Source organism: Nycticebus coucang, chromosome 7 (assembly GCF_027406575.1).
Source record: "Nycticebus coucang isolate mNycCou1 chromosome 7, mNycCou1.pri, whole genome shotgun sequence".
Classification (NCBI taxonomy): Eukaryota; Metazoa; Chordata; class Mammalia; order Primates; family Lorisidae; genus Nycticebus; species Nycticebus coucang.
Genome location: NC_069786.1, coordinates 103,678,713 through 103,705,516, shown reverse-complemented (window position 1 = coordinate 103,705,516; position 26,804 = coordinate 103,678,713). Strand labels below are relative to the sequence as shown.

The 26,804-nt window shown below is 39.8% G+C and overlaps 1 protein-coding gene and 1 pseudogene across 3 annotated transcripts in view; both read left to right on the top strand.

Annotated features, from left to right (window-relative positions):
- The window catches only part of INO80D (INO80 complex subunit D), a 91,151-nt gene that overhangs the window by 39,353 nt on the left and 24,994 nt on the right, over positions 1 to 26,804 (top strand). For all 3 annotated transcript variants that reach the window (XM_053597815.1, XM_053597813.1, XM_053597814.1), the window contains 3 exons: positions 6,479 to 6,587; positions 16,124 to 16,348; positions 26,246 to 26,355. In XM_053597815.1, the coding sequence (XP_053453790.1) occupies positions 6,479 to 6,587; positions 16,124 to 16,348; positions 26,246 to 26,355 (444 nt within the window). The remainder of the gene's footprint in view (positions 1 to 6,478; positions 6,588 to 16,123; positions 16,349 to 26,245; positions 26,356 to 26,804) is intronic.
- On the top strand, positions 19,230 to 19,348 carry LOC128591003 (uncharacterized; annotated as a pseudogene).

Below are 26,804 nucleotides of genomic sequence, written 5' to 3'. Positions count from 1 at the left end.
AAAATAGGAAAGCAGAAACAGCATGCTCAGAAAGAAATGCTTAAGATCATCAGTAACCGGAAATGTAATGGTTTTAAAAATAAGATAACACTTTGCACTCATTAAGCTGGCCAAAATTAGAAACCTGCATGATATCAAGTGTTGGCAGGGCTAAAATGCAGAGATATAGTAACCTCACACATTGTAACTGTGGTGGAGAGTAAGCTGTCATTCCTTAGGCCAATAAAGCGTGTGTTTTGACCCAACATTTCACTTCTCTATATAGAAAGGCCTCACTCAATTTATGAAAGGCCATATATGAAAATATTCACCAAAGTATTTATGGTGTCAATGGTGGGGAAAGTAGATAGGCAAAATGCAGTGGAGGCACGGCACTGAAAATTCTGTGGCAGGTAGACACAGTGAGTTAGAAACAGCATTGTAGTAGTTTTCTAGAGCCACCACTACAAATACCACACACTGGGTGGCATGAAACAAAGAAATTTATTTTCTTAAAGTTCTGGAGGCTAGAAGTCCAAAAAGAAGGTACTGACAGGGCCGTGTTCTAAAATCACTGTGATAACGTTTTATTGTAGAAGTAACCATAGCATTACTAATACCTGCTGACAGTGTAAACTTTGAAAGTTCCTAAGGCATTCTTGTTCATGATTAAAAAGTGAGAAAATACTGGCTGGGAATGGTGGGTGACGCCTGTAATCTTGGCACTCTGGGAGGTGGAGGCATGTGGATCGCCTGAGCTCAGGCATTCCAGACCAGCCTGAGAGGCCGCATCTCTACTAAAAATAGAAAAACTAGCTGGGCGTTATGATGGGTACCTTCAGTCCCAGCTACTCAGGAGGCTGAGGGAATGGGATCCCTTAAGTCCAGGAATTTGAAGTTGCTGTGAACTATAATACAACAGCACTCTACCCAGGGCAACAGAGTGAGAGTCTGTCTCAAAAAAAGAAAAGAAAAAAGAAAGTGAAAAAATATAAACAAAAAGTTCAATTTAATATAGTTAAATACCTATTTTTTCTTTGTTGCTTCTAAATTTTCTGTGTTGCTTGAGAAAATCTTCCCAATCTCAAGTGTGTACATACATATATTCTGTATTTCCTGTTAATAGTTTGTTTTGATATGATCATTTAAACCTTGAATTCAGTTAGTTGGAATTCATTCTTAAATGTAATATGAGCTATGATTCTTCAGGAAAAATTATTTGCATGACATGACAGCAATAGAATGAGCAAAGATATGAATAGAAAATGGAGAGAGATGAATTGTCAATAAACAAGTGAAAACTTCAATCTTCATAGCAGGCAGGAAATACAAATTAAAGCAATAATGAATTACCAAGGTAGCAAAAATTATATCCAGTATTGGTGAGGATATGGTGTGTCATTGCTGGTGAGGAATTTAGCAGTATCTACTAATTAAGCTTACTTTGGGGCTCTGGCCTATTGATAAAAAAATAACAAAATGTAAGGGTTAAGTGTGCAAGGATGATCATCATAGCCTTCCTTACAGCTTTAAAAATCTGCAAGTAACCTAAATAACTGCTAGGAAAATTTGAATAAATTATGGTTCTTATATGTTTTATGGAATAATATGAATCTATTATAAAGGATAAGTGAAATCTGTAACTTTTGTCTGGGATTGTGCCCATTTTATATAGAAAAAAGTCAAGAGATGTTGTATTATCCCATTGTTGTAAAAATAAATAAATGAACCTGGTGTGGTGGCTCATGCCTATAATGCTAGCATTCTTGGAGGCTGAGGCAGGAGGATCATTTGAGCTCTGGAGTAGGAGACCAGCCTGAGGAAGAGTGAGACCTTCTGTCTCTACTAAAAATAGAAAAAATTAGCTGGGCATTGTGGTGAGTGCCTGTAGTCTTAGCTACTCTGGAGATTGAGGCAGGAGGATTGCTTGCGTCTAGGAGTTTGAGGTGGCTGTGAGCTAGACGGACACTACAACATTCTAGCCTGGGCAACAAAGTAAGACTCTGTCTCCAAAAAAGAGAGAAAAAAATGAACCAAGTAAATAAAAAGGGACATCACTATTGATTATCTGTTGATAAAGTATATGATGGATAGGTAGGTGTTTGCCTATTTGGTGTGAACATAGGTAAAACTAGAGAACGCTACCAGGCCATGAACACTGCCTACTGTGAGGAAATGGAATTTGATCAGAAGTGTTTTTTTGGAAAACGAGAGTGGTGGCATTTCTTTTATAGCATTTTAAAAATAATAAAACACTCCAAACCCTATTAATACTCATTGGTTAATATCATGGTATATCCTTTCGGATATATAAAATTGGGTTCTTACTATATATAGTGCTTTGTAACCCGTTCTTAAATTTTTCATAATAATGTATTTTCAAGTTAGTAATTTTTCATATACATTATAATTTGTCGTGACTGAATTCTGTCTTCAATTTAAATCTTTTTCAGTCTATATAGTTATAAACTGTTAGAGCTGTGTAGCCTGTAGCAAAATCATTACTGTCACATCTTTTCCTTCAAATGGATTTCTAGAAGTAGAATTGCTGATTCTAAGCTTTTGTGTTTTCCCTTTTTTTAAGAAAAGTTTTTGACATATGTTGCCAAAATTTTTTTCAGAATTATTTTGTTGGCTTACCTTCTTTCAGTGGTGGGTGAGAATGAAGGTTCCTCTACATCTTGGTCAGCCTGGGTATTAGTATTCTTATTATTATTATATTTGCCTTTGCAAATTGGATAGAAAATTTGCATATCTCAGACCAGTGATTCTCAGTTTATTGGTTTTAGGGTCCTTTATATTTACAAATTGTTGAGGACACTATAGAGCTTTTGGGTTAAGTTACATCTATTGATACATTACTAGAAGTTAAAACTGAGGTGTTTTCTGTAGAAGAATGGGCTCAAAAACTGAGATGCTAAAGTATATGATTTAATGATTGATTCATTAAAAAATATTAAACTTGGGCGGCGCCTGTGGCTCAGTCGGTAAGGCGCCGGCCCCATATACCGAGGGTGACGGGTTCAAACCCGGCCCCAGCCAAACTGCAACCAAAAAATAGCCGGGCCTTGTGGCGGGCGCCTGTAGTCCCAGCTATTCGGGAGGCTGAGGCAAGAGAATCACTTAAGCCCAGGAGTTGGAGGTTGCTGTGAGCTGTGTGATGCCACGGCACTCTACCGAGGGCCATAAAGTAAGACTCTGTCTCTACCAAAAAAAAAAAAAAAATATTAAACTTACGATGTATCAACATGTTGTTTTTATGAAAAATAAGCACATTTTCCAAAACAAATATGGGAAGAGTGGCATTGTTTTATATTGTTTTGCGAATTTTAATATCTGTTGGCTGGAAGATAGCTGGATTCTCAGACTCTGCATTCAGTTGTTGGTCATTTGGAAAACAGTGTTTTACTTAGTTATACAGATGTTCCAAATGTTGACGCATGTACCCGGGACTACAGGCACCTGCCACAATGCCCAGCTAGTTTTTCTATTTTTAGAAAGATAGGAGCCTGCTCTTGTTCAGGCTGGTCTTGAACTCATAAGCTCAAGCAATCCACCCGCCTTGAGTGCTAGGATTACAGGCATTAGCCATTGCGCCCGGCTCACATTTGTTACCATCTCTCATCAGAAAAGTCTAAGTGGTGGAAAGTTGTCAGGCTCTCACTGGTGAATTCAAGTTTTCCAAAAATTGAGCTTTCAAGTAAAAGCAGAGGTACTGTCTGTATACTTCACATTTAGTCACATAAAATACTGTAAAGATGTACTCAAGTGTTGAGATTTAGTAACATAATCTTTAATAAACAAGAACTTTTTTTTTTTTTTTTTGAGACAGACCTTCAAGCTGTCATCCTGGGTAGAGTGCTATGACATCATAACTCACAGCAGCCTCCAACTTTTGGGCTCAAGCGATCCACTTGCCTCCATTTTTCTATTTTTTTTGAGACAGAGTCTCACTATGTTGCCCTTGGTGGAGTGTTGTGGTGTCACAGCTCACAGCAACCTCACAGTCTTGGGCTTAAGTGCTTCTCTTGCCTCAGCCTCCCAAGTAGCTGGGACTACAGGTGCCCACCACAAAGACCGGCTATTTTTTTGTTGTAGTTGTCATTGTTTGGCAGGCCTGGGTTGGATTTGAATCTGCCAGCTCCGTGTATGCGGCTGGTACCCTTTCCCACTAAGCTACAGGCGCCACACCCTCCTTCTCCTTTGTTATTTGCTTTCAGTTATCTATTATAATGATTTGGAATTTAGAAGTTACAGAGTTTTATGTATTCTCTTCAGAGTTTCTTTCTTTGAGTTATGGTTTTTGTTTCTTTGTCTCCTTGTTTGGGCTCTCTTTCCAAGAGTATATCAATATGTTCAGCTGTGTTTTCTTTTTGACCTTTTATTATTTACATTTTAGTTATCTGCCTAGAACTAATTTAGGCATTAATTTTGAGCCAGAAATCTAACAGTAGTTTTCCAAATATTCCAACACTTACCTGTATCATCTATTAAATTTTTATTTATAATTTTTTTTTTAATTTCTGGATACAGATAATCTTTTATCTTTTAAAACAAAGAAAGTTACATGTTGTGTTGGGAGCTGATTTTTTTTTTTTTTTTTTTTTGAGACAGAGCCTCAAGCTGTCACCATGGGTAGAATGCTGTGACATCACAGCTCACAGCAACCTCCAACTCTTCTTCTCAGAGTTTTTCCTAGTGTGGCAATGAATGTGTTTAAAAAAAAAAGATAACTCATGTTCCTTTTTTTTTTCTTTGAGACAGTCTCACTTTCCCTCAGTAGAGTGCGGTGGTGTCATAGCTCACAGCAACCTCAACTCTTGGGCTCAAGCGATTCTCTTGCCTCAGCCTTCCGAGTAGCTGTGACTACAGGTGCCTACCACAATGCCTGGCTATTTTAGCGATGAGATCTCGCTCTGGCTCAGGCTGGTCTTGAACCCATGAGCTCAGGCGATCCACCCACCTCAGCCTCCCAGAGTGCTAGGATTACAGGCATGCAGCCACTGCGCGGGGCCATATTTTTCTTTTTTTACCTTCCCCCCCCCTACAAATTTTAAATTATTTTAGTCAAGAGAAAGTAATTCACTTTTTTTTTTTTTTTTTGTGGTTTTTTTTTTTGGCCGGGGCTGGGTTTGAACCCGCCACCTCCGGCATATGGGACCGGCGCCCTACCCGCTGAGCCACAGGCGCCGCCCAGTAATTCACTTTTTAAGGTGACCTGACATTTTAGGTAGTCATCTTGAAACTAGATTTAAAGTTTCTTTATGCCAGTGGCAATGTGTTATTTAATTTTAAGCATTTATGATTTGCATTTCAATTAACCTTTTCTTAATTTCCCTATTTGGCACATGTAAACACATTTCAACTATGGAAGTACTCTGTGAGGTCATTTTTAATATCACTCTGTCTAATGAGGACAGTCTTGATTTTCAAGGTTCTCCAGAAAGAAGACATAAATAAAACAACTGATTATCGAGGTGTCTAGTAAGTTTCATAGTGGTATGAATGTGTTAAACATTATATTACTTTCGTATACTGGTATACTTTAGGATGTGCACCTTCAGCATTCATCAAGACCTGTTCAAGATATAGAACTTTTAAAGGGTAATGCCTTTATGTTGGTATCTGAAAATTATCTGTTCATTAAAAAATGATAGCATTTGTCAGGCACAGTGGTCTTAGCTACATGCGTTTGGCCTGGCCTGGGAAAAATAGAGGGACTGTATTTCTGATATATTAAGCAAATAGTGAAAAAAGATCATAGCATTTGACAAAATAAGCATTATTCGTACTGTATCTCTCCCCATTTCCTTTGAAACTTGTTTTATAAAATGGAGTACAAAATGTGGAGCTTTAGTTTGGAAAAATTGAAAGTAATCCCAAACCTCGTCTGCAGGAGGAATTGCCATCCTGCCCTCCCGCCTTCCCACAGAGGGCGAGTGCCAGGGAAGGGACTGCCTAGTCCATGGAGCCCTTTCCTCCAGAGATGCTGAGAGAGAAGGATAAAGTTACCTGCCTTCCACAACTTATCCTTGTTGAAGTATGGAGTGACTTCATCAGCACATGTTGACTTTTTTTCTTGCCTGAACATATGTTCAGGCTTTTCTCATCTTTTTTGAATACGTTTTATGTTTTTCTGACATGACTTTTGTATATGAGGCTTTGATACTTAAGAAAGTGTACCTTTTTTTGTGACCTGAACTCTCTCCTTTGCTTGTGTTGTTTTTATCATATCTCATGAGTTTCTGATAAAAGAAGTCTGTTCTTGGATTATAGCTTAGCCCTTTTATTAGGCCCTTTTTAAAAACCTGAGTGTACGTCATAAATTTGTAATTAATCTTTGTAAGAACAGAAATGAGATTCATCGGGGGGCATCTGTTTCACACTGTGGTAGTAGTTGCTATAGGTGTTGGGCTCTGTGTTTGGGGTAGCTTTTTAACCCAAATTTTGAATAAAAGTAAAATTTTTCTAACTTGCAATATCCCCCCGTCTGTCCCAGGGTTGGACTGGTCTGAAGAGAGTGGAGAGGAACTGGAGGACTCAGAGCAGGCCTCACCATACCAGGTTGCATGGTCCATCCGAGAAACCCTCAGATATGAAAGACACACGTAAGTCTTTCTGTCTGTTTTTCTTTTTGAATTACCGCTACGGCAGATTGATTTTTTTTTTTCCCCTATATATGTGAATGCTTCTATTGTATTGGTTCTGGTTTTATTGTAAAATAGAGGTTAAAAAAAAATTAAGAGGCCAAGTGCGGTGTCTCATATCTGTAATCTTAGCACTTGGAAGGCTGAGGTGGAGTCGGGGGATTGGATTGCCTGAGCTTACAGGTTCGAGACCAGCCTGAGCAAGACCCTGTCTCTAGAAAAAAAATAGCTGGCCATTGTGGCAAGCACCTCTAGTCCCAGCTATTTGGGAGGCTGGGGCAAGAGAATCACTTAAGCCGAAGAGTTTGAGATTGTTGTAAGCTATGACGCCACGGCACTCTACCAAGGGTGACTAAATGAGACTCTGTCTCAAAAAAAAAAAAAAAAAATTAAGAGGTTTGGCCATATGCTGTGGCTCAACTCATATAGTCTTAGCACTGTGGGAGGTCAAGGCAAGAGGCCAGGAGTTTTAGACAAACCTGGACAAAATAGCAAGACCCTATCTCTACAAAAAATACAATAAAACATGGCTCAGCACCCATAGCTCAGTGGTTAGGGCGCAAGCCACATGCACCAGGGCTAGTGGGTTCAAACCTAGCCAGGGCCTATTAAACAACAATGACAATAACAAAAAATAGCCAGGAATTGTGGTGGGCGCCTATGGTCCAGCTACTTGGGAGGCTGAGGCAAGAGAATCGCTTAAGCCCAAGAGATGGAGGTTGCTGTGAGCTGTGACACTATAGCGCTCTACCGAGGGCCACATAATAAGATTCTGTCTCAAAAAAAATAAAAAATAAAAAACCAATAAAACAAAATGGAGGTAAAATAGACTCCCCTTCAGAAACCTGGAGGTTAAGTAGATTCCACTTGGGAAGAACTGTACATCATTATTTGAGCAAAGCTGCTCTTAAGCTTTCTTAGTAGATTTGTTTCTACACCTTTCTCTGTCATCACTGAAGGAACCAATTCTGACAGAATTTAGAATTGAAGAGGATCTCAGAGATGATCTGATCCAAATTTCTCATTTCACAGAAGAGGATAGAAGGCTCAGATAGGTTGAGAAAGTGCCATTGTCTTGCTTCTCCATAGCTTCTTTGGCCCTGTTCAACGGTATTTAGAAATAGCGGTTTTAACTTCACCTTTAGCTTTTGCAAGATTGATCCTGTCCTTTAATATTTCAGGAGACCACTTTACCATTATAGGGATTCACTTGGTGCAGTTTGATAGCACTAAGATGTATCTTTGTGTATGGGTCCGGAAGATGACTCACAGACTCAGCAAATTATTCATTTAAAATAACTGTGCCTTGGGGCAGTCATGATGGCTCAGGCCTAATAATCCCAGCATTTTGGGAGGCCAAGGCTGGAGGAGCACTTGAACCCAGGAGTTTGAGGCTGCAGTGAGCCATGATGATGCCATTATACTCTAGCCTGGGCAACAGAGCAAGACCCTGTGTCAAAATACATACATATATACATACAAAACATTGTGGTTTGAGTAGATGTTCAGTATGGTAGAGGAGAGACTTATCTTCTTGGGATAACTCCTAGAAGCTTACAATGTCATTGGGCATACAATCAAGGGCACAATTTTGAATTTATAGGATTAAAAATGTGATTTGTTAGTACATCCAGAAGTAATTAGACTTAAGGAACTGACTCATTGGAGACTAATCTATAAATCAAAATGCCAGTTTATAATGAAAAAGTAAAATCATCAAGTAGTATAAGTGGTCTCTGAATGAAACTATACGGGAAGCAAATTGTCATCAGAAGCTTATTTGGACTTGAAATTCAAGCAAGGAGAATTAGTTGGATTTTATTAATGGCTGGTGTCCTTAAATTATAATAGCATGATGTATCTGCTTCCACTGCTGGGCTTTATCTCCCACCTAGTTGTTTCTGCCTCACCCTTGGATCTGCTGTCCCCAACCCAGTCTGGTCTGTGGTCTGTTAGGAGCTGGGCTGCAGAGCTCCACCTTCCCAGCCGGCACCTCCCACCCCCTTGTCCTTGTCCATGGAAAAATTGTCTTCCATGAAACTGGTCCCAAGAAAGTTAGGGACCGCTACCCTAGATAGTATTGAAGAATGTTAAACTTTTTACCCTTACTGTGAAGTTTCACTTTATATACGTTTCACGACTTTTTCCTTACCATTAACCTTTTTTTAGATAGAGTACAATAGAGTTAATTGAGATTAAGCTTTTAAAAATTTATTTATTAGAGGGCGGTGCCTGTGGCTCAGTGAGTAGGGCGCCAGCCCCATATACCGAGGGTGGCGGGTTCAAACCCAGCCCCGGCTAAACTGCAACAAAAAACTAGCTGGGCGTTGTGGTGGGCGCCTGTAGTCCCAGCTACTTGGGAGGCTGAGGCAAGAGAATCGCCTAAGCCCAGGAGTTGGAGGTTGCTGTGAGCTGTGTGATGCCACAGCACTCTACCGAGGGCAATAAAGTGAGACTCTTGTCTCTACATAAATAAAGGTGATTGACTTAAAAAAAAAAAAAAAAAGAAAAGAAAAAATTTATTTATTAGAGATTATCACTATGTTGCCAATTTTTCAACTCCTGGCCCTCAAGTGGTTGATCCTCTTGCATGGGACTCCTAAGTAGCTGGGATTATAGTGTGTGAGCCGCCATGCCCAGCAAGCTTGAGCTTTTTAGTCATGCTTCAGTCATACTTCCTACAGATGATTTATATGAGTGTAACTTGGGATATTTTGGGTTAATTTTGTAAATTGCTTTATTTTGTTTATTTAGAGACAGAATTTTACTCTGTTGCCCCAGGTTAGAGTGCTGTGGAATCTCAACCTCCTGGGCTTAAGCAATCCTCTTGCCTCAAGCCTCCCAAGTAGCTAGCTGGGACCACAGGCATTTGCTACAATACTCATTTAGTTTTTCTACTTTTAGTAGAGACAGGGTCTCACTCTTGCTCAGGCTGGTCTCAAACTCCTGAGCTCAAGCAGTCCACTTGCCTTGGCCTCCCAGAGTGCTAGGATTACAGGTGCAAGCCATTGCGCCCAGCCTACGAATTGCTTTAAATGTGTTACCACAGATAAATGCTCAGTATAATACCTTGGTATATGGGAAATGATTGATAAACAGTAGTTATGATTTTCAATTAATTTTCAGTGTAACCTAAACACTAGTATTAGGAGTATTTGCTATTTATTTGGAACAATGAACATTCTGTTTCTACTCCTACTTCTTTTAGAGTCATCAAAATACCTTTTTTGTTGTTTTAGATTTACAGTTGTCTTCATTTTTCTTTGTCTCTGTAGCATTTTACATTCTTGGCCAGTATTTCTTGTCCAGCTATTGTTTTAATCTTTTCCTCTTCACTTTGTGTTCATTCATTTATACAATTAGTATATTCTTATTGGGCTGTTACTGTTCTCCAGACATACCATATTCTATAGTTTTTCCACTGACTAAAACTGAGATTGAGGCTCGGTGTCTGTGGCTCAAGCGGCTAAAGTGCCAGTCACATAAACCTGAGCTGGCGGGTTTGAATCCAGCCCTGGCCCGCCAAACAACAATGATGGCTGCAACCAAAAAATAGCCAGGTGTCGTGGCAGGCGCCTTAGTCCCAGCTACTAGGGAGCTGGAGGCAGGAGAATCATTTGAGCCCAGGAGTTGGAGGTTGCTGTGAGCTGTGATGCCACTGCACTCTACCCAGGTTGACAGCTTGAGGCTCTGTCTCAAAAAAAAAAAAAAAAAACAAAAACTGAGACCGACTGACTTTACCAGCCCCTCTATGCTTACATCTCTGCATCTGTATCTGCCACTTTGCCTTCTAACAGGAATCTCTGTACTGTATTTTAAACTACAAGGTTTCTCTTTGTCACTCAGACTGGAATGCAGTGACATGATCACAGCTCACTGTAACCTCAAATTCCTGGGTTTAAGCGATCCTTCTGCTTTGGCCTCCCAAAGTTCTGGGATTGTAAGTGTAAGCCACCGTGCCTGGCCAGAACATCTTTATTCCAGTTTCTTATTATAGATACCTGTCATTTATTATATGTTGCTGTGTTTAAGTGTTACAGAAGATGGAGAGCTTTAGAAAATTGCCTTACCCAGCCTGTTCATTGTATCTTCAACAAGAGTTGCATGCCTCAGTGAGTTCGTTGAGTTTTACAAAGAAATACTGACAGTGGTCTGATCACTATGCTCCTGCCTAAAGAACTCATACAGAGTTTTCTTGCTAAAAATTGTAGGTAAAGAATGTTTTGGAAGGAACTTTGGCTTTGTTTTTAGCAAATGTTTCCTAGTTACTAAGTTTAGATGTAGCTGTATATGGCAAAGTAGCTCTCTCAGGCAACTTGTGTCTCTCCATATCCAGAAATAAGTTATCTTAAATGTATTATTAAGGAATAGTAATTACTGCTGATAACCGCTTATCTTTTCATATTATTAATGATTTTTAATTTTAATAAAGTATAATTTAACTGTTTATGATTAATGTATTTGTAACCTATTTACGAAATCATTGCTTACTAAAGGATCATGAAGCTGTTCTCTCATCTTATCTCCTAGAAGCTATATTGTTTCACTGACAGTCTTTCTGGAATTTAATTTTGTATATGGTATGAGATATGATTAAGGATCATTTTTTCCATATGGATTTTCTACGTAACCAGTGTCATTTATTTATTTACTTAATTTTTGTAGAGACAGAGTCTCATTTTATCACCCTCAGTAGAGTGCTGTGGCGTCACAGCTCACAGCAACCTCCCAACTCCTGGGCTTAGGTGATTCTCTTGCCTCAGACTCCCGAATAGCCGGGACCACAACGCCTGGCTACTTTTTGGTTGCAGTTCGACTGGGGCCTGGTTTGAATCCACTACCCTCAGTATAGGGCTGGCGCCCTACCCACTTAGCCACAGGCGCCGCCCAGCAGTGCCATTTATTGAGAACAATTCTGTTGTTTTCCATCGCACTGGAACCCTTGACATAAATTAAGTGGCATGTGTTTGTGTATCTTTGCACCCTCTGTTCTCTTCCATTGGCCTGTTTATCCCTGTGCCATTACTACATACTTTTATTTTAACATAGCTTTAAGTAAAGCTTTTAATCTTGCTTTTGGTTTATTTGGTTCTATTATTCTGTTTTTTATTTTAGTGCTTTATGTTCTAATCCTATTTCCTTTTGTTTGTTTTGGGTTTAATTTGCTAGTCTTTTTATAGTTTTTAAGGTAATAGCTTAGATCAGTTATCTGAGATTTTTCTTGTTTTCTAATAGAGATTTTTGGTGTTATGCATTTCCCTCTAAACACTGGTTTTAGTTGGATCCCAGAAATTTTGTTAAGACAGATTTTCATTTTCTTTTCTCTTTTTTCTTTTCGAGACAGAGCCTCATGCTGTTGCCCTGGGTAGAGTGCTGTGGCATCACAGCTCACAGCAACCTCCAACTCCTTGGCTCAAGCAATTCTCCTGCCTCTGGCTCCCAAGTAGCTGGGATTACAGGCACCTGCAACAACACCCAGCTATTTTTTTTTGGTTGAAGCCATCATTGTTGTTTGACGGGCCCGGGCTGGATTCGAACCCACCACCTCAGGTGTATATGGCTGGCGCCTTAGCTGCTTGAGCCACAGGCCCCAAGCCACAGATTTTAATTTTCATTTAGTGATGTGTACTTTATTAATCTTTTCCTTTAAAAAAAATTTGTGGCTCAGTGAGTAGGGCACCAGTCCCATATACCTAGGGTGGCGTGTTCAAACCCGGCCCCGGCCAAACTGTAACAACAACAACAAAAAATAGCCTGGTGTTATGGCAGGCGCCTGTAGTCCTAGCTCCTCGGGAGGCCTGAGGCAAGAGAATCGGCTAATCCCAAGAGGTGGAGGTTGCTGTGAGTTGTGACACCACAGCACTCTACCCAGGGCAACAAAGTGAGACTCTGTCTAAAAAAAAAAAAAATTTTTTTTTTTTTTTCAAGCCTCTCAAAGTTAGCACACAGGACTGGGGGGTTGTATACCAACTTTAGTGATACTAATATTAATAAATTCTGTTCTTTTTTTTTTTTTTTTGGCCGGGGCTCGGTTCGAACCCACCACCTCCGGCATATGGGACTGGCGCCCTACTCCTTGAGCCACAAGCGCCGCCCCAATAAATTCTGATAACTTACTACCATCAGACCAGCCAAGTTCAGTGTATTTTTTTTTTTAAACCTTTGATTTCTTGTTTGATCTATGAATATTTAGAAAGGATATTTAACTTTTGAGTGTTTGGGGATTTCTTAGATATTAACTATTTGATTTTTTTCTTTCTTTCTTTCTTTCTTGTTTCTTTTTTTTTTTCAGAAATGGGGTCTTGCTATGTTGCCCGGGCTAGTCTTAACTCTTGGGCTCAAGTGATCTTCCCATCTCAGCCTCCCAAAATAACTGATACTACAGGCATGTGTCACTGTACCCAGCCAGATACTGATTTTAATTCTATTTTACTGTGCCCAGAAACCACACTTGAATATAGTGTTCTATAAATGTCATTTAGGCCAGCTTGGTTAGTAGTATTGTTCATGTCTTTGGTGATTTTTCTGTGAACTTGTTCTATCAATTCTTTTTTTTTTTTTTTTTTGAGACAGAGTCTCACTATGTTGTCCTCGGTACAGTGCCATGGCGTCACAGCCCACCGCAACCTCCAACTCTTGGGCTTAAGTGATTCTTTTGCCTCAGCCTCCCAAGTAGCTGGGACTACAGGCGCCCGCCACAACGCCTGGCTATTTTGGTGTCATACTTGTCATTGTTGTTTGTCAGGCCCAAGCTGGGTTCGAACCTGCCACCTCTGGTGTATGTGGCCGGCGCCCTACCCACTGAGCTGTCCTTATTGACTAGCTTATCTTTCACAGCCAGTCACCAAACTGAGTTTCTTCTTTTAAAAGTGATCATGGCCCTTTTATGTCTTGTTCTTTCCATTATCTCTATAGCTTTTACTTTTACTCACTCCCTTGTTGTTCCTTGTTAGTTGTTGACTCTAAAATCACTCTCTCCACAAATTTTCATGCAACTCCCCTTCATGTCACATGTGTCTCAAGATTCCTCTTATCTGAAATGGAATTTATTTTCTGTCCCCAAACTGCTCTTGCTCCTGTCCCTTGCTTTCTAAGTGGTGCCCTTCCCTAGTCTTCACTGATGGAAGCTGCTGAGCGATGATTATTGTCCCTTGCATCTCCCTGCCTGGTCGACAGTGTTTCTCTTATGCACGCACCTCCCTCTCATGCTCTCCACTCCCACTGCTCCCTCCTTGGTGTGGATCCTGGAGTTTTATAGTAATTTCTAGCTGTTCTTCTCTGTCTCTTCCTCTGTTTATTCTGTTGTCTACTGACAGTGTAATTGTTCTCTACTGTTATCTGTTTTGCTAAGACTTACAAAGTTTCTGCATTGCCTGTGGTATAAAGGTTAAGCTCTAATTTAGGTTGAGAAAGTGTACCCTACCTACATGTCCACTGGCCCCTGCATGCTCCATACCATAGCCTAATCAAGCTGCTTAGTTCTCACCCCTCATCCACCTCTCTGTGTCTTGGCTTCTGTGTTTTATCTCTATGGGGTACCTTTTTTGTCTGATCTTGAATTCTACCTGTTGTTCAAGGCTCAATTCTGCAGTCATTTCTGCAGAACCTTCCTTTCATTTGGCAGTCTTTCCAATGACCCTCAATAGCACGTTGTCTATACCTCTCTTTCGGTACTTATTAATCTCTAATTTTAAATTAGAGCATTTACTGGCTTCGTTAGAACTCTCAAGTGTAGCTCTGCTGTGAGACTTGAGGGAACAAACAGTTCAAAATAAAGATTCCTGGGCCCAACCCCATGGAGATTCTAGTTCAGTAGATCTGGGGTAGGTCCTGGTAATCTGAAGTTTTAAAATGCTTCTAGATTTTTCTAATTTGTTCAGATATTTGAATCATTGGTCTGTCTGCCCCATTATTTTAGTTATTGGTTACATCCTCTTTTGGGATTGATATATCTTGTCGACATTGCATTGCAAAATCCTTGAAGCTCTGGACTCTCTTCTGTAGTGCTCAGCATAATAGATACACAGTAAATGTTGAATGTAGAGTAGATGAAAAGATCAAGGTAAGATCCTTCAATTTTAATATCTGTAGGAGAAACTATACTGGAGAGAACATGTTTCTTTGGAGAGGCACTAAACAAAAGCGTAGAGTAGCTTGTTAAGACTATTCTGAAGGAGGGCGGCGCCTGTGGCTCAAGGAGTAGGGCGCCGGTCCCATATGCCGGAGGTGGTGGGTTCAAACCTAGCCCCGGCCAAAAACCAAAAAAAAAAAGACTATTCTGAAGGAAAGTGAGAGTCCCACTTAAGATGAGAAGAGAAACCAAGCAATGATTTACAGAAGATTAGTAAGGTAACACATGTGGTGTCAACATGTGTTTTATTACTTTATGTTACGAGAGAAGAGACAGAAGATAAAATAACATGGATCAGTTTTAAAGTCTAGTGCATGTTCTTCCTTATGGTCAAAAGTGAGAGAACATTTGTTCCATAGAACAGTGATCTGTGTAACCTCACTGGTGGTAGACAGTGCTGAGTAACCACAGCTCTCTTTCTTGTGCCCAAATGTGCCCTTTCCACCTAGCACTTAAGCAGGGACCACCAATCAGTCACATATGCATATGACAAAAAAGGAAACCATATGTAATCCCTGGTCTGTTAAATGCTGTTTGAGATACCTCCATAGTTAAAGGAGAAACTGTAGAGTGTGATCCCTGTGGTCAAAATCGAAAACCCGAATGTGTAAAAGGACAGTTCTTAGCTAATTTACTGGTAGGATTCACTGCTCTATTTCTGGGATGACTCATCTTTTACAAATTATGCCTTGTGTTCCTCATAACTGCCATGCCATTTGTGTAGATGTTCAGGTAAGTGAAGGTCAGGAAATGGCTTGTTTCCCTCAAGAATCTCAGGTCGCGATTTGACACCTGTAGCTCAGAGGTTACAGCGCTGGCCACATTTACCGGGGCTGGCAGGTTCGAACCTGGCCCAGGTCTGCTAAACAACAATGACATTTGCAACAATAGTAAAACAAATAGCTGGGCATTGGGTAGGTGCCTGTAGTCCCAGCTACTTGGGAGGCTGAGGCAAGAGGATCGATTAAACCAAAGAGTTCGAGGTTGCTGTGAGCTGTGACGCTACAGCACTCTACCAAGGGTGACATAGTGAGACTCTGTCTCAAAAAAAAAAAAAAAGCGTCTCTGGATCTCTAGTCACTAAAATTTAGAAGACGTCAGTGCATTAAGTGTCTAATGATGACACGGTAAGAAGGTTAGGTTCTTAAAGCCCTGGATTGTCCCTGCCTTCTTGCTTATTGTCGAAAAACTGAACTTACTTTCAGCACTGTTGGAATTCTCTTCCTCTAATTTTGTTAAGTATGTGCTCACATGCCACGGAAGTTCTAGCCAGTGTATTTTACCACCCTTCCTCCTTCTCTCTTGCCCTCTCTAAGATGAACCTGATGTGTTATTGGTGTTTTACTCATCTCCTTGCTCTTTCCAGGTCAGATGATGATGATGCGGAGAGTAGGAGCTCCAGGGTGACCCAGCTTTGCACTTACTTTCAGCAGAAATACAAGCACCTCTGCCGCCTGGAGCGGGCAGAATCTCGTCAAAAGAAATGCCGCCATACGTTTAGGAAAGCTTTGCTGCAGGCGGCCAGCAGAGAGCCAGAATACGCCGGGCAGCTGATGCAAGAGCTGAGAAGGGCTGCAGTCGGTCAAACCAGGTTAGAGCCCCAGCTGCCTGTTCCTGAGGGACTTCACTCAGTCTGTTGTCTGGGTGTTGCACATAGAATAGAATAGTTGAGGCACAATGTGAGCAGAGCGCTTAAGCCCCAAATAGTTAAGCATCTGTTTGGTTTTGGTGTTTCATTAAAGTGCCACATAGGTGTCAAAAAAATACTGCTATAAGCTTACAGTAAAATTAAAGTGCTACTGAAATTTGGCTGGTTTCATTAGAATTTATTCATTTTATATATATATGTATATATATATATATATATATTTTTTTTTTTTAGAGACAGAGTCTCACTATGTTGCCCTCAGTAGAGTGCAATGGCATCACAGCTCACAGCAACCTCCAGCTCTTGGGCTTAGGTGCTTCTCTTGCCTCAGCCTCCCGAGTAGCTGGGACTACAGGTGCCTGCCACAATGCCTGGCTATTTTTTAGTTGCGGTTTGGCTGGGGCTGGGTTTGAACCCACCACCCTCGGTATATGGGGCCGGCGCCCTACTCACTGAGCCACAGTCGCCACCCAGAATTTATTCATTAAAGATTTGAAAATGTTACCTATTTAAAAAAATACAATACTTAGACATTTTATGTTATTTAAAAATAATATTTAGGGTTCTTTATAAAAGTAGTATTTTATGCTTTTTTACTTGTATTATTTAAAGTATTTCAGGATGGGTGGGATGACTCACATCTGTAATCCTGGCACTCTTAAGAGGCCAAGGTGGGTGGATTGCCTGAGCTCACAGGTTCGAGACCAGCCTGAGCCAGAGCAAGACCCCCCGGCTCTAAAAATAGTGGGCGCCTGTAGTCCCAGCTACTTGGGAGGCTGAGGCAAGAGAATCGCTTAAGCCCAAGAGTTTGAGGTTGCTGTGAGCTGTGACACAAAGGCACTCTACCAATGGGGACAAAGTGTGAAACTCCATCTCAAAAAAACAAACAGTATTTCTTTTTGGTGTGTTTTCTGTTAACATCACACTGGATTTCTTTTGGGGGAAAAATACTTGTTTATTGTCCAAAATTTGGAAAAATGTAGCAAAAAGAAGAGAAAATGTCTTTAATGTTGCCATTCACAAGACAAAGGATAGGCACTATTAACTTTGTGATTCTCTTTCCATGTAGTCATTTTGTGTGTGTGTGTGTAAAATCTTCAGTGAGTCACCTGTTTAAGTTAAAAAACAGAATTGAGATCATACTATATGTATTTTTTTATTCCCTGCTTTTATCATTGAATTGTGACCACTTTCTTATGACATTAATTCTTTAAAACATGACTTTTAATGGCCATATAATACAGGTATCAGTCTTTAGACTTCTTCTATTTTCTGTATTTATTTAAGCTAAACTGAATTTTTAGCCATTCCCTATGTCCTTAAGGATTCTTTTAAAAATACAATTGATAGTATTTGCATAATATGCCATTGAATGAAAATCTCTATATTGGAAATGTAGAGGTACTTTCTATTTTAATGAGAAAATTTTGGCCTATTACCATGGTGGCGATGGTAAAAAACTAAATAGAACAATAATTATGTACATTAGCTTATGTGCCCTTTTTAGGGGAAGAAGAGGTATGGTTCTCACTGTGTTGTCCGGCCTAGAGTACAGTACATAGCTCACTGCAACCTCAATCTCCTGGGCTCAGCCTCCTGAGCAGCTGGAACTACAGGCTTGAGCCAGCAAGCTCTGCTGATTTTTTTGTTTTTAGTTTTTGTAGAGATGAAATCTCTATATTGTTGCTCAGGCTGGTTTTGAAGTATTAGCCTCAAGCTATTCTGTCTGGGCTGCTCAATGCGCTGGAATTCCACTGTGCCCTACCTAGATTATATACCTTTTATTTTTATTTTTTTTTTTTTTAATTTTTTATTGTTGGGTATTCATTGAGGGTACAATAAGCCAGGTTACACTGATTGCAATTGTTAGTCCATCCAATTTTTTAACTTGTGAGCAGCATTTTTGGGAGATTTCTTTCTGTTTTTAAGCACGCGTAGGTTCCTGGATGTCAGGCGTTAAGGGATGACCCTTTGGTGTCACTCACCAGTCAGTCCTAGGGTACTGGGGAGGGAATGCAAGACACTAGATTCTTTCTGTGCAGGAAAAAAGGGAGTCAATGTAAGGTGGTATCTTAAAGCCCTTCTCAGGATGATAGTCACCAAAGCAATGACTAAGTCTAGCCTGGTGCTGTGGTAGATTATATACCTTTTAAAACACTAGTTTTTATCTATAGTATGTTCAGACAAAGCTGTTATATTTTCTAAGCTGATTTGCACAGAATTCTGTTTTTTATATTATATATATATATTAATCATGGTTATTAGTTTTAAATGAAATATACATTTTAAAACACTAAATTGAATTTAAAATTTTTGAAACACCTCACTTTTAAGCAAATACTTTCCAGAGTGGCACTTGTGGCCCAGCGAATAGGGTGCCAGCCCCATATACCTAGGGTGGTGGGTTCGAACCTGGCCCTGGTCAAACTGCAACCAAAAATAGCTGGGCGTTGTGGCAGGCACCTGTAGTCCCAGCCACTTGGGAGGCTGAGGCAAGAGAATCGCCTAAGCCCAAGAACTGGAGGTTGCTGTGAGCTGTGACGCTACGGAACTCTACTGAAGGCCACAAAGTGAGACTGTGTCGCTGAAAAAAAAAAAAGAAAAGAAAATAGTTTTCAAATTTTGTAGGCCTAGTTTCTTATTGAGTTTATTATTTTTCTAGTTATATTTTTAGGGGATGACTTTTAGTATATATGGATGTAAAAATACTTAGGATTTTATATATCGAAATGTCTCTAGATGGTGGGATTATTAATAAATTAAAGTGAAGAAAAAATTCTCACTCTACATATTCTCATTGGTCACTCGAAGAAAAAAGATATTAGTGCTCGCTTCAGCAGCATGTGTCCCGAAATTAGAACGATACAGAGAAGATTAGCATGGCCCTGCTCAAGGATGACACGCAAAAAATATAGAACACTTTGTGAAGTGTTCTATATTTTTTAAGAAAAAGAAAAAAGATTTAAAAAACTCAAAATATTAACATACAACGTTTACTTTGTAGCTATTGATTATATGTTTTTTATATTTTATTTTTGTTTTGTAGATTTTGCTTTTCATTTGTTGTGAAAAAGTTACCTAATTTTCAGTTGCGTAGCTCACGTAGGTGCACTATGCACTTAAGGGATTTCTAGAGTGGAATGGATTTAGAGTTGTTTGAAAATGTTTGTACATATCTAATACACTGTACAATGGCTGCCGCCTAGAGCATCTGCCTTTACTTCTAGACCTCCCCGTCTGGGGATGTGTAGTGTTTGTTCTAGAAGATATTTCAGGTTCTAGCTTATTCAGAAGAGACTTAAGAAATCTTAAAGCTTTTGTCATTCTCTGGACTGTGTCATATCCCCCATTGTGTATCCTTATTATGTTTGGTACTGTGCTTCATTGCCGAATTTTGTACTTATTAATGTCTGTCTCTCATGATAAATAGTAATTGCCATGAGAGTGGAAACAAGGTGCATTTTGTTCTTACATCTTTTTTTTTTTCTGCAGTTTTTTTTTTTTTTTTTTGGCCAGAGCTGGATTTGAACCCGCCACCTCCAGCATGTGGGGCTGGCGCCCTACTCCTTTGAGCCACAGGTGCCGCCCCCCCCCTTTTTTTTTTTTGAGACATAGTCTTATTTGTTGCCCTTGGTAGAGTGCAATGGAATCATATCTCACAGCAACCTCAAACTCTTGGGCTCAAGTGATTCTCTTGTCTCAGCCTCCCCAGTAGCTGGGACTAAAGGTGCCCGCTGCAATGTCTGGCTATTTTTTTTAGACAGAGTCTCACTAAGTCGCCCTTAGTAGAGTGCTCTGGCATCACAGCTCACAGCAACCTCAAACTTTGGGCTTCAGCCTCCCAAAGTAGTTGGGACTACAGGTGCCTACCACAGTTTATTGCAGTTGTTATTGTTGTTTAGCTGGCCTGGGCCAGATTCGAACCCGCCAGCCTTGGTGTTTATGGCTGATGCTATAACCACTGTGCTATATAGGCGCTGAGCTAACACCTGGCTATTTTTAGAGACATGGTCTCACTCAGGCTGGTCTTGAACCTGTGAGCTCAAACAATCTACCCACCTTGGCCTCCCAGAGTGTTAGGATTACAGGTGTGAGCACTGCGCCTGGCTACATATCCATGTTGACAAACAAATGAATAGAATTGAATAAATAAAAGTCAGTTCTCTATTTGTTAAAGGAATTCACTCAGTTTAACACAGGTTATAAAATAATGATATCTAACATTTAGAAGATATAAAGCTTTTAAGTGCATAATTTCAGTAGAAATTGTAGCTTTGTTACCCTGAAGAACCTTGTATGGAAACATTATATTCCTTGACTCTGGTTGTATTATTATGATCTTGTTAAAGATATTAGAGACTGTACTATGAGTTTGGGACAATTTAGTATTTCTGTGGAAAACTGTATTTATAATTCTTTTTTTTTTTAGAGACAGAGTCACTTTGTCACTTTTGGTAGAGTGCTGTGGTGTCACAGCTCACAGCAACCTCCAGCTCTTGGGCTTAGGCAATTCTTTTGCCTCAGCCTCCCAAGGAGCTGGGACTATACGGCGCCTGCCACAATGCCTGGCAATTTTTTGTTGCAGTTTGGCCAGGGCTGGGTTTGAACCCGCCACTCTTGGCATATGGGGCCAGCGCCCTACTTACTGAGCCACAGGCGCCACCCTATTTATAAATCCTAACTGGTTGTTTTCAGAACAACATCCAAACCAACTTTAGTGGTATTTTAAAAATAATTAAGGATAATTGTCAAAACAAACAAACAAACACCAAGATGGAATATAATAGTTTTGAAGTTGATTTCATGTCATTTGGTCGTGTTCCCCATGATTGGTATAAAGTTTACGTACATCACTGATAATCATATAACAATGTTCCATAACCATTCCTTAGTGATTGGTAGCTTATTACTATACATTATTACGTAATATGTATTTTTACAGAAATCAGATGTTAGTTGCATAAAGCTCTCTATTTGGTATTTTTGGTATCAAAGGCCTAGTTCCACAAAAGACATTTTAAAAGTTACCATTAAATATTTTAGAAATTAAAATTTTAAAGGCTACTTTGTAATATGTGTCTTTTAAAATATAGTTTGCATGAAAAAAATATAGTTTGCATGGTTTATATATTGTATAAATATAATGTATATTTTTCTTATCTAATAACTTTGTCATATTTATTGGTGAGTAGATAATGACTAAGTCATTGAAATAGCTTAAAGTATGCAAACCCAAGTTTGGTAACTTGTAGCCACAATCCTGCAGTAACTAAATGTTTGTGTAGAAATATCATTGTTTATGGGATACAGTAGAGCATGCCAAAAGGAAGCATGCAGTAGATTTTTTAAATGCTAAAAACATTGGCCATGTAAAGGACCAACTGCCAGCCATGTGTAGTCCTTTAAACATAAGACCCTTAGATAAAAGACCCCACGTGGAGACTCCCAAGGGAGTTCTTCAGTTCTTTCCGGAAGCTCTGGTGCTTTTTACTTCTTCTGTATTCCTCTCTAACTTCTAATAAAAGTCCTATCTTACCAAAACTAAAAAAAAAATAAAAACATTGGCCAGGCATGGTGGCTTATGCCTATACTATCAGCACATTGAAAGGCTGAGGATGGACAATCTCTTGAGACTAGGAGTTCAAGAAAAGCCTGAGCAACAGTGAGACCCTTTCTACAAAAAATAGAAAATTAAAAAAAAGTAGCTGGGTGATTGCTTGTGCCTAGGAATTCAAGGTTACACTTCGCTGTACTCAGGCTACTATACTCCAGCCTGGTTACATACGGAGACCTTGCCTAAAAAAGAAAAATCAAAGGCCAAGTGTTGTAGCTCATCCCTATAATCCTAGCACTTTGGGAGGGAGAAGTGGGAGGATCGCTGCAGCCAAGAGTTCAAGACCAGCCTAAGCAACAATCAAAACCCTATCTCTACAAAAAGTTAAATTATCAGGGTGTAGTGGCACGTGGCTATCATCCAGTAACTGGGGAGACTGAAGCAGAAGGCTCACTCCAGTCCAGGAGTTTGAGGTTACGGCAAGCCTTGATGATGCTACTGTACTCTAGCCAGGGCAACAGAGCAAGGCTTTGTCTCAAAAAATCAAAACAAAACAACAAAACCCCTCAAAAATCCAAAAAAGTTTTTCGGGAATAGAAAATCTTATTTATTTTAAAGTATATACACAGGAAGCCTCAAAAAATAAGGATTCAACTCCCCATAGTGGTTCAGAAACTTATATATGCCTTTCTGGTAAAATGGGTTATCCCCAAAAGTTGATAATTTGTTTTGTTTTGTTGGGATTGTTTGGATAATAAAATATATTTAACATAATATCAAGCATTTTTACCTTTATCCACAAGGGTATTGAATTTCTGACTTTGTATTTATTTTAAGAGATAATTTGTCAATTGGAAGATAAGGCTTTTTTTTTTTTTTCTAAGAAAGAGTCTTACTGTGTTGCACAGGCTAGAGTGCAGTGTCATCATCATAGCTTGCTGCATGCAACCTGTAACTCCCAGGCTCAAATATCCTACTGCCTCAGCCTCCCACGTGGCTGGGACTACAGGTGCATCCTACTGAACCCGGATCACTTTTCTATTTTTAGTAGAGACGGAGTCTCACTCTTGAGTCTCACTCTTGTTCCGGCTGGTCTTAAACTCCTGAGCTCAAGTGATCCTCCTGCCTCAGGCTCTGCTGGGATTACAGGTGTGAGCCATTACACCCAGTTCATAAGGCTATTTTTTGACAGAGTCTCATTATGTCACCCTCAATAGCGTCCGTGGTGGTCACAGCTCACAGCAGTGGTTCTCAACCTTCCTAATGCCATTGCTAGTAGCAATGAAAATAATTTTATGGCTGGGGGTCACCACAACATGAGGAACTGTATATTAAAGAGTCACAGCATTAGGAAGGTTGGGAACCACTGGTTTACAGCAACCTCAAACTTTTGGGCTTAAGCGATTCTCTTACCTCAGCTTCCCAAGTCATAAGACTGTTTTCAAAAGCAAAGCCAGTGTGATCTTTTAGAAGTCTGGAGTAAAGAAAATGAGGGAATATGTTGTATATTAGGCTTGGTAAAATGGCTGAGAAAATTATTAAAGTGTTTAATGAAAATTATCCCTATAGTATGTGTGTATAGACAGCCTTCCATTTAAATCTAGATGAAGAGAATTTGGACTTAACTCCCAAAATGATGGTTTAGGTATTTGAAATTGTATATCCTTTTTACAGGGCTAAAGTAAGTGTAAACACTTTCTGAAGAGATAATTTATCAATTATTAGAAATAAACTGTTTAGTTCTATTACGATCTACTTTCCCACTGTTGAGATCCCAACCAATGCAATGTAGCTGGAATCTTAATTAAAATAAATTCTGGGCGGCGCCTGTGGCTCAGTCGGTAAGGTGCCGGCCCCATATACCGAGGGTGGCGGGTTCAAACCCAGCCCCGGCCAAACTGCAACCAAAAAATAGCCGGGCATTGTGGCAGGCGCCTCGGGAGGCTGAGGCAAGAGAATCGCTTAAGCCCAGGAGTTGGAGGTTGCTATGAGCTGTGTGACGCCACCGCACTCTACCGAGGGCCGTAAAGTGAGACTCTGTCTCTACAAAAAAATTAATAAAGTAAATTCTATGGTGTCACCTGCTTATCTGTTTGTTTAGATGAAAGTGATAATTATAGTAGAAGTATTGTTGTATTATATTTTATGTTGATTCATATGTAATTTATATTCTTTAGTAGCTAATTAGTGTATATCATCTACATTGAAACCCTTAGAGAGACAGTAGAAACAACCAACTGAAAAGATTTTTTCATTTTCTTTTTTTTTGGGGGGGGGGGACAGAGTCTCAATCTGTAGCCCTGGGTAGAGTGTTGTGGTGTCACAGCTCACAGCAATCTCCAACTCCTGGGCTTAAGCGATTCTCTTGCCTCAGCATCCCAAGTAGCTGGGACTACAGGTGCCAGCCACAATGCCCAACTATTATTTGGTTGTAGTTGTCATTGTTATTTTGGTAGGCCCGGGCTGAATTTGAACCTGTCAGGTTCAATTTGAACCAGGTGTATGTGGCTGGCGCCTTAGCCAGTTGAGCTATAGGGGCCACGTCAGATTTTTTCGTTTTCAATGCCTGCCTTGAATTAAATGCATTAAGTAGATTTTTTTCCCCCATGCTCAGACATTTATAAAGGTCTTATATTGATGATGCTTTATAGAGTCACTTGGGACAGTTTTTGTATTTACAAGAATTTAGATATGGGGGCTGGGTGAGGTGGCTCATGCCTGTAATCCTAGAATTGTGGGAGGCTGAGGTGGGTGGATTGCTTGAACTCACTAGTTCAAGACCAGCCTGAGCAAGGGTGAGACCCCATCTCTAAAAAATAGCCAGGCATTGTGGCAGGTGCCTATAGTCCCAGCTACTCGGGAGGCTGAGGCAAGAGGATCGCTTGAGCCCAAGAGTTAGAGGTTGCTGTGAGCAGTGATATCACAGCACTCTACACAGGGTAACAAAGTGAGACTCTGTTTCCAGAAAAGAAAAAAAAAAAGAATTTAGACATTGTTTGTGTTTTTTTTATGTTGGTATAAAGAAAATTAAAAGGATCTCCAAACTAATAAAAATGAGTAGCCGGGCATGGTGTCTCGAGCCAGCAATCCTAGCACTCTGGGAGGCTGAAGCGTGTGGATTGCCTGAGTTTGTGAGTTCAAGACCAGCCTGAACAAGAGCAAGACCTCGGTCTCTAAAAATAGCTGGACGTTGTGGCATGTGCCTATAGTCCCAACAACTCAGGAGGCTGAATGAAGCAAGAGAATTGCTCGAGCCCAGGAGTTTGAGGTTGCTGTGAGCGTGAGTCCACGGCACTCCACCAAGGGTGACAAAGTGAGACTCTGTCTCAAAAAAAAAAAAAAAAGAATACATATTGTAGAAGGAGTGGGGACTGGCAAATCAGGGGACAAGGGCAGAAAATAGAGTCTTCAATGCCTGATTATCTGGTTTTGATTTTTTTTTTTTAATGGAAGTATGTAAATGCATCACCTCCTCTTAACGTATTTAAAAATACATTAAAATACTTAAAGTGTACAAAATAGAGATAGGATTTAAGTAATGAAACGTGGAGTTGCACATATAATAGAAAGCTTAAAGTATCTCCAGAAGTGAGTGCCTTTTGGAGATGAAAGTGACCCATCCATTTCTGCATATTAATATTCTCTTCTCCATGTGTAAGATGAGGCTTTTTGAAGATTTGCTGTTTATCAGCACAAAGTGACCAGATCCTAATAATGATAATCATGACTAACCAACATTGAATTTTTACTTTGTACCATACTATATACTGTATATAAGTGGTTCGGATCTATTACGTCTTTTTATGTTTCCAACAAGCCTGTGCACTGAAAGTACCTTACTGTCTCTACTCTGCAGGTGAGGAAGTTGAGGTTTAAGGGAGGCTAAGTAATTTACCAGAAGTCACACAGCTAGTAATAAGTAGAGCTCAGATTCAGAATAGGATCTGTCTGATTCTATTCTCATGATCTTGATCACCTTTCTCTTCTGCCTCTTTGTGAATAAAAAGGAACCAAAATATCACTGGAAAAACAAAAACAATAGCTGGACATATTTGAAATCTATTGTGATGTAATTATTTGCTTTGAACGTCAGCCTATTGGGGAAACAACACAATTGGTAGTTTAATCGTAATACCTACTGTAACTCATTTGCATTTTATTTAATGACTGTAGATATTATAGAGAGTTATAATGCGGCTGTTACAGAGTGGTAATATAATGTTGGAAATGAGCCTGGATTCTTAAAGCATTTTTTAAAAATGAACTTTTTGTTTTTCCCTCCTTAGCATAAGCCGGACCAAGCTGAGGGAGGCGGATGCAGCACCATGCAGTGGGACTGTGAAGGGTGGGCAGTGCACTAACAAAGCCCTTCCATTCACCAGACATTGTTTCCAGCGTATCCTTCCAACTAAATGGAACAGGCATCAAAAAAGTAGTGACTAGTCTGGGGTTATATGTATTTCATTTTTAAATCAAGTGAATGACTTTTGAAATCTTAACTATTACACACAATTTATGTTTTTTAATTTTTAATGATGGAAACAACCACATCTTCTGGGAGAACCTCTTGTTCTCGCCTATCTTATACCTCTCTTCAAACCTGACCTTGACATCATTGTTGATGACAATTTTGTCCAAAGGGATATTCATAGAGTATCTTGTGGGCATGAGGGGATAGTAGTTATTAACTATCACAGAATGCTTGAACTTTGACTCCTTGGCCATTTTCTTGCTTGTAGTAGCAGCTGTTACTTTGTAGGCACAGTGGTCAGTTCTAGCCGCCAGAGTATAGTGGTAGGGGCCGTTTGAGGCACCACCATGGTAAAGAACACAGCTTCTGGCCAG